General features: G+C 46.0%; 1 protein-coding gene across 2 annotated transcripts in view; it reads right to left on the bottom strand.

Moving 5' to 3' along the window:
- Positions 1-388: 388 nt before the first annotated feature.
- Positions 389-14,904, bottom strand: part of Drc1 (dynein regulatory complex subunit 1) — a 50,762-nt gene continuing 36,246 nt past the window's right edge. The window contains exons 9-17 of one of the 2 annotated variants that reach the window (XM_020183632.2): positions 11,661-11,795; positions 11,078-11,313; positions 7,628-7,740; positions 6,509-6,598; positions 5,943-6,029; positions 3,688-3,959; positions 2,424-2,567; positions 1,996-2,098; positions 389-583 (exon numbers count right to left, since the gene is read on the bottom strand). In XM_020183632.2, the coding sequence (XP_020039221.2) occupies positions 527-583; positions 1,996-2,098; positions 2,424-2,567; positions 3,688-3,959; positions 5,943-6,029; positions 6,509-6,598; positions 7,628-7,740; positions 11,078-11,313; positions 11,661-11,795 (1,237 nt within the window). In that variant the 3' untranslated portion in view covers positions 389-526. The remainder of the gene's footprint in view (positions 584-1,995; positions 2,099-2,423; positions 2,568-3,687; positions 3,960-5,942; positions 6,030-6,508; positions 6,599-7,627; positions 7,741-11,077; positions 11,314-11,660; positions 11,796-14,904) is intronic. The other variant, XM_074049329.1, reaches the window with a different exon arrangement.

Below are 14,904 nucleotides of genomic sequence, written 5' to 3'. Positions count from 1 at the left end.
GGCCTCTTGTACCCCAGGGCTTAAGGTGGGCCTCATGCACGGGGGTGTCTGCTTAGGCTGCCCAACAAGAGAATCCTCCCACTACAGCCCAAAGGGCATACCAAGTGGACGCCGGTACCCCCAAAGCACTGAAAAAGTCCTTCAGGCCTAGGGACAATCTGAGGGCTTAAGACTACTCAAGGGCCCCAAAGCTCCAACCTCAACCCACAGAAATAGCTGCCCGAGAGCAAGAAGGGCACCCCAGGCCACCAGCCTCAGTCACACACCACAATCTGAGCCAGCGGACAAAGTTCTCTCATACCACACAGGGAGGGGCAGGGGTCTGTAGACCAGACCTATAAAGAAACTGTCTTAGCTGTCAAAAGACTTTAATTGAAATGTAGGAACAGGTAACTTCTCTTGCTGCCTAATTTTGACAGACCAATACAGACCTCTTTGGAAAATCCAGAGTGGTCCCAGGACCCTGGATGGTATAGATAGGTGACCCAGCACCAGCTTGGTCACTTCAGACTGTGGGGATTCGCCTCTATTTTGTGGGCACCCGGAACACCTGAGTTGGAGGAACCTGGAGTTCCGAGTTTATCTGGAAAAGAAAGGGTAAAGGTCACGTCCTTACCCAGGCCCTCCTCTGCTCAGCCTCTGGGGCTTCACATGCATATGCTGACTCTCCCAGAGCATCCCAATCCCTGCAAGCACGTCTTCTCCAAAGCCAAGGATGTCGTCTAGGAAAGCACAAAGGCCATCTTCCCTTGGAAGCCAAGCCAGGGCTTTCTTTCCTGTTTGACTTGGGCTCCCACTAGCAATCTCTGGTAATGCTCTTCATCACCCAGATGCACACACACACACACACACACACACACATCATCATCATCATCATCCCCTTAAACCCCTCCCCTCTTCACTAGCCATCGCATCCTCAATCTAGCCCAGCTCCAACCTTCTCTCCATCCTCTTGAATACAGAAAGCATCTGTGGAAGCAGGAGCCACATAGTCCCCAAATGTCTGAGTCCTGCCACAGGCCATCATGATGCCAAGGCTCAACCCATCTGCTTCCAGGAGTGTCCTGAGGATGGCCTCAGTCACGGCATACATGTGAGGCTGGTGACTGTCAGGACACTCCTGGATTGTGGGTTCAGCACCACAAGAAGAACCCTACACCAGCTGCAGAGAGCAACAGCTATGACAGAAGGACTTCTTTCTCATCTGGCTAGGCCATGGAGAAATTGCCATAATTATCACTGAAGGTGGCACAAATGGGGCCCGGCACAACCTCCTCTCCCCCTGTGAGGACGACACCCAGTCACATCACAGGCCAAGGAAGTTGGGCTAGCCGAGTGGAAGGAGCCCAGGGCACTCCTTTTGGTGAAGTGGGGAGAACAGTTTCAGCTTAGCTCCCTGGCAGGGTGGTTGTCAGAACTGAAGAAATGCTCACGAGGCGTTCTGTAAACTGGGAAGCTACTCCAAACTTCTGCACTGTTTTAAAAAGCGTGACCCTGTGGGGCACCGGTGGCTCACACTTGTAATCCTAGCTACTCAGGAGGCAGAGAGCAGAAGGATCGCAGTTCAAAGTCAGACCAGGCAAATAGTTCACAAGACCCTATCTCATAAAAACCCATCACAAAAAAAGGGCTGGTGGAATGGCTCAAGGTGTAAGCCCTGAGTTCAAATTCCAGTACCACAAAAATAAATAAATAAATATTAAAAAATTAAAATAAATAAAAAGACTGATCCCAACAGGGTGATACCAAAACCATGAACATCAAAGGGTCACCGGAACAACCTAGTTGCCTTGGAGATACTACAGGCCTTGCCAGTAATTGTCTCCACCTAAAGTGCCCTGAGTGCAGGATTGCTCACTGCCCACTTTGGAGCAGAGGTACCTTAGCAGCATTAGCCCCACCTCCTGGGGCCCTGCCTCTCTGCAGCCCACCTTGATGTGGATAAGAACAGAGATAACGCTGCTGTTAGCCACAAGCCCCGCCCCCACTGCCCACCTTGGATTGGAGGTACTGCTGCAGCAGAGCCTGCAGGTCCACGTTCTGCTGCTCCAGAGAATCGGTTTCCACCAGCAGCGTGGCCCTCTGTGTCAGCACAAGGCTTTGGGCAGGAAAACAGATAAGAAGTCCTCTGAATTCTCTGTCCTCTGCCGGGTCAGGGCCAGGCCTCTGTGATTCTGTTCTAGCTGGAGCAGGAGGAAGACCTGGGAAGCCTTGCCTTCCATCCAGGCTAGCAGAACAGAATAGTAAAAGCAAGGCCAGAGGGCAGGCCACCCATCCACAGGCTGCCCCCCCATCATGGCAGCTTTTCTCTTTAGGAGCTCAGTCTGGGAGCTGGAGGCAGCAAACGTGACTGTGCTGAGCGTGATCGATCGTCCCCACCAGCCTGCTGGGCTCCCTCTTCCTGGGCCTCGCCACACACTCACTGGTATTTCTCCAAGGCTGTGTAGAGCGCATCCCAGAGGTTCTGCTGGGCAGCAGGGATAACGCTGGTCAGGGCCTCCCAATACTGGGAGTCTTTTGAGTCATCTCGCACATTTTTCCGCTTTCTTGGTGGTGTGGGAAAGTCCCTGAAGGTCAAGAGAAAGCACTAGTGCCAGGATCTCCACCTGACACCCCAGGTCCCCAGGCAGTGCCATGATCAGTGCCTGAAGTTAGTTACACACTCACTAGGACTAGGGGATGTAGCTCAGTGGTAGCGTGCTTGTCTAGTTACACACTTACTGCTTCTTCACCTGCCACCTTCCCACCCAGCTGCCAGCTCTACTAGATTTTGGCACTCTCAGAAAGTATACCTGCTTAGCATCCATGTTCCTGACTCTTGGGTTTTTGTCACCTTTATGAGCAAGTACTTGAAGTTTCACTAGCCACCCCCACTTCCTTCTCCCAAGTTATCTCACTGGCTTTAATAACTCATTCCTGTGCCCTTTTCTTTCATGAGTGAATCCAAAACAGCTCTGGAATTTTGCCTCTTGCCCTCCATCCCCTCCATGATGGGCTTAAAAGAGGACATCCTCCCTTCCCACCTGGACAAGCCTCCAGATTGCTCTCCCTGTGTCCAGTATCACTGGCTCCCCTTCTGAAATGCAAGTCAATCATGGCTCCCACAGTACTTAAAACCCTTTCCTGGCTCCAGGCCCTGAGACAAAGACAAAGCTCATAGGCCTTGGGCAAGACATTCCAAGATCTGGTGTGGCTCCCCAAATCAGTGACATCCATGAGCCCCACCTCCCAGACCCAAGACACTTCAGCTATCCCTACCAACCATGATTCTTGAACACACCAGGCTTTTCCCTAAGCTGTCATATCCTAAAATGCCCATTCCCCTACAATTCGCTCATGTAGGAACAGTCATTTCTGGCACCAACTCCTTCCTCCCAAACCCTTTCCATGGAAGTGGCCATGCCAAACAGGGATGGCTACTTCCTCCTCTAAGCAGCATTACACCTCCTGTAAGCTTCGAATGTTGTTCTGATCTTAAGGTGTTATCCCCACACGGTGCCTACACATGGCAGAATGAGTGAATGAACGAATAAAAAAGTGCAAACCACTGCTATACCCCATTCGTTTCATCAATAGGTCCAACCATTTTCAAAGCTTCTGCCCAGCAGCCTCTCACGCGCCTCTGCTGGGCTCCCAGCCCCTCAGTGCCCCCGGGTCTCAGGCAAGCCCTCTAGCATCACTGCGCACCTGGGATTCTTCAGCCCCATGACGAAGGCCTCCAGAACCTTGAGGACCTGGTTGGGGTGGATGAGCCTGGGTGAAGGCAGGACCTCCTCTTTCAGCTCCCTGCCCACAAGGCTCCCCTCCTCTCCTTCCTCCAGAGCCTCCTGCAGCTCTGCAGGGTTGTGCTCTGATTTGGACACCGTGCTCTGCCTCCCAAATGCTGACATCAAACTCCATCTGTCCAGTGCTGACATCAAGCTTGTTCGCTCTGTGTTTGCTTGAGTTCCGAAGCTGATCTGGAGAAAGGTGCAAGAGAAACTGAGGGTGAAGAGCAGCAGCAAGAGAAGATGGAGCAAAGTTTACAGAAGACTTGCAGAGGGAGACCTTCACACCAGGACAGAAAGAGAGAAGGAAAAGAAGAGGGATGGGTAGAAGAGGCACAAGGAAATAATAACGATGTATTTCAAAGTCTGAGTTCACAGGTGTTCCTCATGTCCATAGTCATAAAACTTACATGTCATAAATATCCTTTTGAATCATAATACAAAATGAATTCTCTCTTAAGTTTTAAACTTAAAAAGGTCTTCCTCCTATTCCTGTCTCCTGATTCATTCATAGGCAAACTAACGTCATCAAGATTTTCACTTCTCCTTCCAAAGATGTAATATGTCTACTGGAAAAAATGTTTTTTCCAATGGGATCTCCCTATTGTTGTTCAGGCTAGCCTCAAACTCATGATCCCTCTGCCTCAGTCTCCCAAATAGCTGGGGTTATAGATGCATACCACCACACTCAGTTGCAAATAGTCTGTCTATATGAGCAAATGCATATACACATTTCCTTCCCATTTTTACATAAATGTTTCTACACCTGTAATTCTGTCCTTTGCTTTTTTCACAGATCATTTCAATCTTACAGACTTTTTCACATAAATATTAAAGAACTTCCTTGTTCTTTGTTTTTTGGGGGGTTTTACAAGTGCATAGCACCCATGGTGGAGTTGCACCATTTATTATGAAATAGATTCCTTAATGATGGACATTTAAGTTTTTCTAATCTATTTCAAACAATGTTACAACATAAAAGCTACAATAAACGCTTCATTTCAACTGTGCTAAGATGCATCCATAGAACAAAATCCTATAAAAATTGCAGGGTAGAGTATATACAGTTTTATAATTGATAATGTCAAATTATCCTCACTGGAGCTGACAATTTACACCCCCACTGGCAACTTGTAAATGTGTCATTTGAATATACCAATCATCACTGTTATTACACATTCAGATTTTTCCCAACCTGACAGACAAAAATGGAATTCAGGCAGTTTTAATTTGCATGTCACTTATCACAAGAAAGGCTGATTATCTTTTCAAATGTTTAAGTCACCTGTACTGCCTCTTCTAGGAGGTATCCATTCATACCTATTACCTGTTCCATTGAAGTTTTGGTCTTTTTCTTGTTGACTTATGAGAGTTCTTTATTAAGAAAGCTAGCCTTTAGCTGTGATAGGAGTTGGAAATATTTTCCCAGTTGTCATTTGTCTATTAACTTTGCTTAGAGTGATTTTTGCTCTACAGAATTGCTAGTGGAGTGGCTCAAGTGGTAGAGTAGCTACCTAACAAGCGTGAGGCCCTGAGCTCAAACTCCAGTATCACCAAATAGACAAACAAATGGTACAGAATTTATTTTAATGAGGTCAAATGAATCATTTCCCCCTATGGATTTTCAGTTTTGTCCACTCAGCCAAATCTTTCTTGAAAGCCTATCAGAGAACTCATCCTGGAACTAGCTAAAAAAAAAATACTAAAAACATTTTTAATTCTAACTTTTTAATTAAAATTTTATAACTTTTAAATTCAGTGACTTCTCCAGAATAGTTGATTCTTGTACTGAAATTAGTTACAATAATGATATGCATAGTGTTACGACTGAGCCCTGCTTTGCAAGAAAGTGTTAAGGATGAATATCCACAGAGCAGGGGGACCCAGATCTCACAATGGCTGAGGCTGCCTTTGAGGGGGACCCAGGAAAAGATCCCTTGGGCCTCAATCTGAGAACAGAATCTCATCCCCAGCCCATCTTCTCTTTGCAAATATAAAAACAAATAATTAGGAAAATGCCATCAGCTATTCCTGGTATTACTCCCCACCTATACACACACACACACACACACACACACACAGTGTCTCCAAAAGCATTATTCAAAGACAGCAATGCCCTCTGGGAGTGCTTCTGGAAAAACAGGAAATGGGCTTTCCAGTTGTGGCTCAGCTTACCTGGCTGGAGGATAGATGATGGGCTTGGTATTTAAGGAAGAAGTTCACCAGTTTATACAAGTCATCCTCACTTTCGATTCCAAGGGCCTGGGGAAAAAGCAGGATGTCTGCTTAGACATCCTATCAAAGAGGCCACAAACGGGGTGCAGACCTCTCAGCTCCTCAGAGAAGGAGGCTCAGCTTGCTCCCTTCAACATCCCTGAAGCCAGAATTGGTCCAGGGCTGGGAAGCTACAATGAACTCAGGGCCATCAGAGCAGAAAGTCAAAACTCAGAGTCAGAAACAGCTCCATACAGAGCTGGGGGGCATAAGAGTACTAAGAGGGAGCCGAACACATATCTGAGTTTGGGATATAGGAGTGACTTGAGGGAGAAAAACCAGGAAAGGAGGGGTGAGGGAAGGGAGAGCTCTGAATGATGCTGGGGCCAGTCTGTTGTGTGGAGGGCAAGTTGAAGGGAGGCTGTGATGTAGTTTCAGGCTGACACAGTGTCAGGAAGACTGAGGGACTGTCTTGGCATGAAGCAGGTTTTGCCCCCCCTGTATCCTCTTCACCCAGTGGGACTCACGGAGAAGATGGCGTCCAACCTCAGTAGGTAACATTCACTCTTCTCCAGGGGAAGGAGTAGGCTCAGCAGTTTGCTTTCTATGAGGAAACCCTGAGAAGAAAGACAGTATCCCCAGTCAGAAACAGGTCTCAGGAACAAGGCACAAGGTCTGCAGCCACCTCTATGTGACTCTCCAGGGATGACTCCACAGAGCAGAGCATGGCAGTAAGGCTGTGGGCAGTGAAGCCCAGACAAAGGCCATCTTGGGATGCCCAAGAGCCAGTCCTGGAAAATGAGGTCAGGGACAGAGTCAGTCTTTATCATGAATTTAGATTGTCCTCCACCTCAGAAAGGTGCTCATTACCTCATCCACAGCCATTGGGCAAATACCTGGGCCACCACATTAGCCCCAACTGGACCTAGAGGCAGTGCCCAATTTACCTGTATTCCCCAAGAGCAACCCCCGGGGAAAGGAGAAGAAGGCATTGCGGGATGGGGCTGTGTGCCAGATTAGAATACAGGCACAAGGGTCGGCTCTGAGCTGGGAGCCTGGGGAGGACCTCATTAGGAGGTGGCCAGTGGCAAGAGCCACCCTGGATGGCAAGAATCAGCCCTTGCACCAAAGAAAACTGCCCTGTCTGTCCTAAGGCAACCGAGGCTGCCTAGCCTTGCTCCAGCTCTTTCACCCACCTCAGAACCATAGCACCTAAATAAACACCAAACATGTTTGAGAACAACCCAGCTGAGCCAGCTCCAACACAGCCGTCACTCTAAGTCTAATCCTTTCTATTAACATACAACACAGGTATCCAAGGCTGAATACTCAGGGTGACTTCAAACTAAGACGCCAAAGAAAGGCCACATCACCTGGCAAGTGGGTTTATGGAGGTGAACATGGGACTCAGAATGAGCATTATTTTCAGTGAGCAGGAGCTACCATCTCGTCTAAACTACACTTCGCTGACCCACTATGGGAAGAGCCATTGCCAGCCAGGCCTCTCTATGGACTGCCTCCCACATCCAGAGTCAACCTCAGCCCCACCCTCAGGCCCCCTCTCTGCACATGGCCAGAGGGGTGCTGTCACTCCTGGCTCCAGGCCTAGGAAAGCAGCTCCTGGAAGCAGCGTCTGCTGGCCTCACCGACTCATCACACAGGAGCGTCAGGATCTTCTTGGTGGTTTTTGCTGAAACTTGCTTGGGCAGGTCCAGGTAAGACTCTGCTTCTGCAGCCACCTCTTCTGCCCCCTCTTCTTCTGCAGATGGGTCAAAGAGAAAAGAGAGAAAGAGAAAGGAAATAATTTCTTGACCTCATTGACTTTGAGAAACAGATGACTTTCCTTGAGCAAATGTACCTCTCTGTGGCCGAACACATCTCTGTGTGTTGAGGAAAGCCTTCAGTGTGGAGACAGGAGGCGTGGAGGTCAGAATCAGAGAATTCAGCCATCCCCAGCCAGTCCATAAGGACTCATTTTCCCAAACTACATCTACCTGGAGGCCTCAAACTCAAAATCCAGCTGTGAGCCAGGGAGTGGGGAAGAGTGTGAGCCTGTTCCTTCTTATTTTGCAGGCCACCTAGCAAGCGTGCTACCTGGTTTCTAAAGTTGCTGGGAAGCAGCCAATTGAAAGGGTAGAAAGTAGCTACCTCCTAAAGCAGCATTCGGCAAGAACCAACAGTTAACAGTAAAAGCCAAGCTTTTTCTTTTTTTTTTTTTTTCAAACTTTATCTTAAAATTAAAAATGTTTTAGAGTTTCATACTCTACATTCCTCATCAGAAAATGGGAATAAAATCATTGCATTATCCAGGTTTTACTGGTTATTCCTAAGGTAAGATAATATATGGATCTGAAAAGTATAAGACAGTAAATTGCTGGTAGGAAGGCAAAATGGTACCGTCTGTGCCGCAGTATTTAACAAAATCACAAAGGGCATTTGCTCTTTGCCCCAGCAGTCTTACTTCTTGGGTCTATCCCAACAATTCAATAGCAAAACTATGAAAAGACAAGTGAACAAAGTTATTTATTGCAGCAATGTTTGCAATCAGGAAAACAAACAAAGCAAAAACTGGAACATTCCAGTGATGATCAACAAAGGACTACCTGAATAACTGGTGGCACAGGTACACAACAGAGCATCCCATGAAAAAGAATGTGACTTTTTACTACAATACAAGGATCTCCAGGAATACTGTAAGTAAAAAAAAAGCAAAGTGAAAAAATATATATGCTTTCTCTTACCTAAAAATAGGTAGATGTGAGTAAATATGTATGTATATGTATATATGTATACGTTTATAATTTATACATGTATATACATATATATATATATATATATATATATGTTTATAATTTTCTAAAGCAATGAAAGAGGTGGGTGCCAGTGGCTCATGCCTGTAAGTCTAGTTATTCAACAGGCAGAGATCAAGAGGATCCTGGTTCAAAGTCAGCCCAGGCAAATAGTTCACAAGATTCTATCTTCAAAATACCCAACACAAAACAGCACTAGTGTAGTGGCTTAAGTGATACAGTGCTTGCCTATCAAGAGTTGAGGCCTTGAGTTCAATCCCAGTAGTGCAAAAAAAAAAAAAAAGCAATGAAAAAATAAATCATAACTTTTTTTGGTGGTCCTGGGGGTTGAACTCAGTGCCTTATTTTGCTAGGCAAGGGCTCTACTGCTTAAACCATACCTCCAGTCCATTACAGCTTTTTAAATAGCTCCTGATAGGAGAAGGAATGAAAGTTAGGCTTATTTAAACATCCCTCGTACATTTTGACTTTGGAAATGTAAATATTTTACATAATTATAAAACAAAATTAAACCGTAATAATCAAATAATTGAAACAGGAAGTCTAAATGTGTATCTAGTTGGTGACATTAACCACACAGAAACTAATGCAAGTGACTTTAAAATACAATAATCTGTCTGTACATCCCAAATGGGATCTCTTTTAAGGACAAAAGGAACCACAGAAAAGTTTAAACTACTTTTAGCAATCAGGTGGTGGGTGGGTGGATTTTCCTCTGAGGTTGTTCCGTGGAGTATTTGCAGTCATTTGGATATTAGGTTTTTCAAGTTGGAAGAAAGGAGACACACTTTGATAAGGTAAAGTGCAAATCCTGGTGTCCTGTTAATCAGGAAATATTAGGATGAGTTCATGATTTGATCATTAAAAAAAAGCCCTATTGAGTCTCTACTTCCATTTCTTGCATGGGGGACAGGAAATGTTTCTTTCTTCCCATTTCTCCTTACTTTTATCCTGTTATACCAAATTTCTTACCTAATAAACTTTACTATTATTTTCACTACAAAAAAAAATGAAAGCCTTATAAGCTTGGTGCCCTTGGTTCATGCCTGTAATTCTAGCTACTTGGGAGGCTGAGATTGGGAGGATCACAGTTCAAGGCCAGTGCAGGCAAATAGTTTGAGAGGCTTATCTCCAAAAAAATAACCAGAGCAAAATGGTCTAGAGGTGTGGCTCAAGTGGTAGAGCATCTACTTTGCAGTGCAAAGACCCGAGTTCAGACCCCAGACCCCTCACCACCCCCTGCCAAAAATAGCCATATACCCTTGGCTCTGCCCATTGAAAAAGCCTAGAAACAATGGCCAGCCCCAAACAATGAGCACCACAGCAGAAATTACTGAGACAGGAAGAATATCATGTGCACCTGAATCATCTTTTCATTCCAGACAGCCAGGAAGCCACCAAAGACCTCTGAATTGTGTCCAAAGGACCCAGACACTGACACAAAGAGACTCCCACTGACCACAGATGGGACAGTGAGAGGGTCAGTGTAGATAGCAGCTGCAGTAACTCAAACACATCCAATTTGTTTCAATCCATGCGTTTAAAATAATGCACTTTTTAAAAAAAAAAAACTTACTGCTACCCTTGGAAGGTTCTAGAGACCCAATTCATTCTTTTGAAAACTGGTAAATAAATTTTAAAAAGTGAGCATCTAACCTGCCTTTCCTATACAAACTGCATCTCAAGGTATTGAATAGCTGGTGAGAGAAAGTCTCTTGATAGAATTTAAAAATCACTGTTTTGTCAGGTGCCAGTGGCTCACACCTATAATCCTAGCTACTCAGGAGGTAGAGATCAGGAGGATCATGGTTCGAAGCATGAGAACTGGGCAAATAGTTCTCAAGACCCTATCTCAAAAAAAACCATCACATAAAAGGACTGGGGGGAGTGGCCCAAGGTGTAGGCCCTGAGTTCAAGCCCAGTACCACAAAAAATAAAATATCACTATTTTGCAACCCCAGTGCCATTAATGGCTCTTAGACAGTGACTGTGATTGTTAATGTTGCTAACATCACAAAAAGCGAGACTGACTTTAATTTGCCCCACACAGGTACACAGCACCGTACTTAGTAAAAACAAGTTGAACCCACATCTGACTCCCGTGTGGTGTGACTACCAGTGTAGACTAGAGGAGAGAGTGAGAGGAGACTTGAGAGCTGTATCAATAATATACGCTGCCCGGCCTCCTAGACCTCTGTTTTCTTATCTGTGACATGGATGCATTGGCCCTCATTCTCAGAGGTCCCCTCTTCCTATGCTAAGTCTCTATGACTCTGTTCTAATCACCTGTTTGCATCAGCACTTCCTCAACTATCTGTGCAGCAGTCTTCTGCTTCTGCTGCTGGGAAATAGGCCCCACGTTCTTCAGGAACCAGAAATCAGGTGCTGTCCAGGGGAGCCCCAGGTGCTGGGTTGTGATGATCCTGTCGATGTCAAAGGCTTTGACTATTAGAGCCTTTGCCTCCTCTTCATTCATCAGCCAAATCTCCCGAAACTTCTCCTCATTGATAAGAGCAAAATGCCTGTGAAGGACAGTCACCAAGCAGGACCAGCTGACCTCAGACCTGGCTAAGGTCCCCCCAGTTGGCAGCAGGGAAAAAACATGAGAAACAGCCATGGTAAACCCTTGGCCTGGCCCAACCCCTGGGCAGCTGATCCAATCTATGATAAAATGGAGCCATCCCAACAAGGAACAAGAAAAGGCAGGTGACATACATACAAGTAGGACAGAGGAACACAGAACAAAGGAGTCTTCGGTACCCTGAGCTAGGGCCCAAAATGCTGTGATCTCAAGTCTAATCAAATCACTGCTACTAACTGTCCCTCCCACCTTGTCACCACTACTCTAGGACCCAAGTCCTTCAAATACCTCATGGCTTTTTGTAGTTCCTTGAACTGTACCACAAGACGTTGATAGTCAGAGGTCAGAGACTGGTTCTCCTCCTGATACTGCTTTATCTGCTTGGCATATTTTAATCTCAGGTTGTTAAGTATATCATGCAGCCTGGTTGAAGAGGGAAAGAGTGAAGCAGCAGCTGAATGAAAGTAGTAAAGAATGTTCCTACCACTGGGAGCTGTGGCTCACGCCTATAATCCCAGCTACACAGGAGGCAGGGATCAGGAGGATCTCAGTTCCAAACCAGTCAAGGCAAACAGTTCATGAGACTGTACCTCAAACATACCCAACACAAAAAGGGCTGGCACAGTGGCTCAAGCAGTAAGAGTGCCTTCCTAGCAAGCATGAAGCTTGAGTTCAACCCCAAGGACCACCACCACCAAAAAAGAAAAAAATGTTCCTCTCATCTACCTGACTCGATTCTACAACAAATGCAGGGTCCCTTCCCACATATTCTAAATCCTGTGTTCAAGGAAAGAAAGAGCACAGGAAGCATCCAGAACAAACACATTTAAACCAACGCAGAAGCCCAACCCATCAAGAGGCAGTCACTTGCTCAAGAGTGTGGCTGAGGTCCAGGCATGGTGGTGCACGCCTATACCCCAGCTACTCTGAAGACAAAGGTAGGAGGATTGTGGTCTGAGACCAGTCAGGGCAAAAGTGTCAGGCCCTATCTGAAAAATAAACTAAAAGGACTGGGGGCATGGCTCAAGTGACAAGCACAAGGCCCTGAGTTCAACCCCCAGTACAACCAAAAAAAAATGTGATTGAACCTTCTTCAACACACCATTGATAAAGGTGTCCATATCTAGGCCCACCTGACATATTTAAATAATTTATATCTACTATTTCTGGTCATGATTTGGATGTCAATTTCAATTCTGAAACAAGGAAAAAATTATAACTTCACATCACAAGTCTATGATACATGAAGAATCCACCATCCTCAAATAGCTGATACTGTTAACAGGGCCAGGGTCTCATTTATTCGTTCACTCATTCATTCATTCATTCATTTACTCATTCACTTATTCGTCCAACAGGAAATACCTCTTTTAAGCCAAAAATTTGTTGGAATACAGAGATGAATACAAGGATATGTTTGAAAACAAGGTACTATTAGTCTAGTCAAAGGTGAACATTGATACCAATAAAAGGTGAGAAGTGCTAGAGTTCACATTCACCCAGGCCAGGGCTTTCCTTCGAAAATGCCACTTCAGACACACAGACCACAGTGTCTGGGTTCATGGCCAGGTTACAACTCTCTCTTGCTGTCTGGAGACTTAGACCACTCTTTTCCCCTAGAGGTGCTTTCTAGGATCGTATCTATATATTCCAGAAATATCGGGCAAGAAAAAGCAGAACCATCTAAGGAAAAAAGGAATAAATTAAGAAAGAAGAGCAAGTATTTCAGGTCATAAAAACTAAAGGAGAAAAATTCAGTATCCAACAATCACAGGAGGAATCCATTGTGTCTGACCAGAAGGGCACGGCTGGTTTCCACTGTGGAGAATTTCCCTCCAATTCCCGGGTCATAGGCTGTTGGGGTTTGAATGTGACCCCCCCCAAAAATGCAGGTGTTTCCAGTGTGATGCTGTTAAGAGGTGTGGCCTCTTAATCACAGGCCTTGTGAATGGGGTCAGGCCCTCATAAAAAGGTATCACCGTGGCTTCCAGCTTGCTCTTCTGCCTTTCGGCTGAGTGGACACAGTGTCTGGCCTTCCAGAGGACGGGGCCTCAGAGCTTTGCCCTTGAACTTATAGCTCCAGAACTGCAGGAAATAAATTTCTGTTTGTTATAAATGACCCAGTTTCAAGTACTGTGTTCCAGTAACACAAAGGTTCCAAGATAGGGGTCAGATTATGAGTGCTGGAGGTGGGCGATGGGAAAGGAAGCTGGCAATGAAAGCAGAAGGAAGGACAGCAGCAGGGGCTGGAGGAGCAGCTCAAGCGGTGGAGTGCCTGCCTCCCAAGCATGAAGCCCTGAGTTCAAACCCCAGGACCACCCCAAAAAAAAAAAAAAAGTCCTAGCAAGTGGTAGAAAGAAGCAGAAGGGTTCTGCAGGCCAAGGGAGCCTGTGTGAGGCAGAAGCATGAGGGAAGAGCCGCTGAACAGGGAGCACTGTCCTCTCCGCTCTGCCCTGTGTGCCAGCCCCAGCGCTGCCTCGGTGCCTCAGCCCAGGGCTCATCGTGCAGCCCCTCTTCGCCCACATGTGACCTACACCATCCAGTTCCTGCCTCCTGCCTGTGGCTGCTGCCCTTTCCTCTGCCAACCCATGTCCCTACTCTTCTCACTAGGTCACGTCTTTGGACCACTTCCTCAGATAGCTCCCCACTGTACTGGCTGGTGTCTCTGCAGCGTTCCCCTTTCTAGCACGGGGCATATGGTGGGGGTTCTTCCCATAAATGCTGTTCCCTAGTCACTCTCCTTTCTCAGATAATCGGCTTTAAGATGCCAGCGCATGCTTTCTGCTATAAGTAACTATCAGTCTGGGGGCTGGGGGCATGGCTCAAGCAGTAGAGCACCTGTCTAGCAAGTGAGAGGTCCTGAGTTCAAACCCCAGTACTGCCAAAAAAAAGTGTCTATCAAAAGTTCAATGGCTATTTCCCTATGTAGTCAACATTTGTTCAAAATGTAAAACCAACCTACTTGTAGAAGAATTCTTAAATAATAGCAGGATATTTGGGGCTTAGTGAAAAATCCTCAATCTTGTCTCCTTTAAACAAGATGTCTTATTTTACTCTGATCCTCAAAGGCCAGCAAAATGTTTTGGAGCTTAGGAGAGAATCCTTAAAGGAAGAAGAAAGGTGGGAGGAATGGAAGGAAGAAGGCAGGGAAGGGGAAGAATGCAGAGGAAATTCCAAGCAGTAGGTACCTCCCAGTGAGCCCCAAAGCAGATTGGCCTGAGAGGTCACATTGGTTTTGTTCACAAGAGAAGAAGACTAGAAGCAACCTGCATGTCCATCAGGAGAGATGGTTAACTAAACCATGCTCCATCTATGCCATGGAGTGGGAAGCGCTCTATGAACTAGAGTGGTAATTTCTTCAAGATACGGACCAGGGCTTCGAGAACACCTCCACTTGTGTAAAAGCAGAAGAGGGATGAGAACATTTATTGTGTTTGTGCATACATAAAGAAATTCTGGGGGAGGAGGGGGAGGTGGCCCAACTAATGCACACACATGTAAGTAAATATAAAAACAATAAAATTAAATTTTA

The sequence above is a fragment of the Castor canadensis genome, chromosome 12 (assembly GCF_047511655.1).
Source record: "Castor canadensis chromosome 12, mCasCan1.hap1v2, whole genome shotgun sequence".
NCBI classification, from domain to species: domain Eukaryota; kingdom Metazoa; phylum Chordata; class Mammalia; order Rodentia; family Castoridae; genus Castor; species Castor canadensis.
The sequence above is the reverse complement of the archived record's forward strand: the minus strand, read 5'-3'. Positions and strand labels throughout refer to the sequence as shown.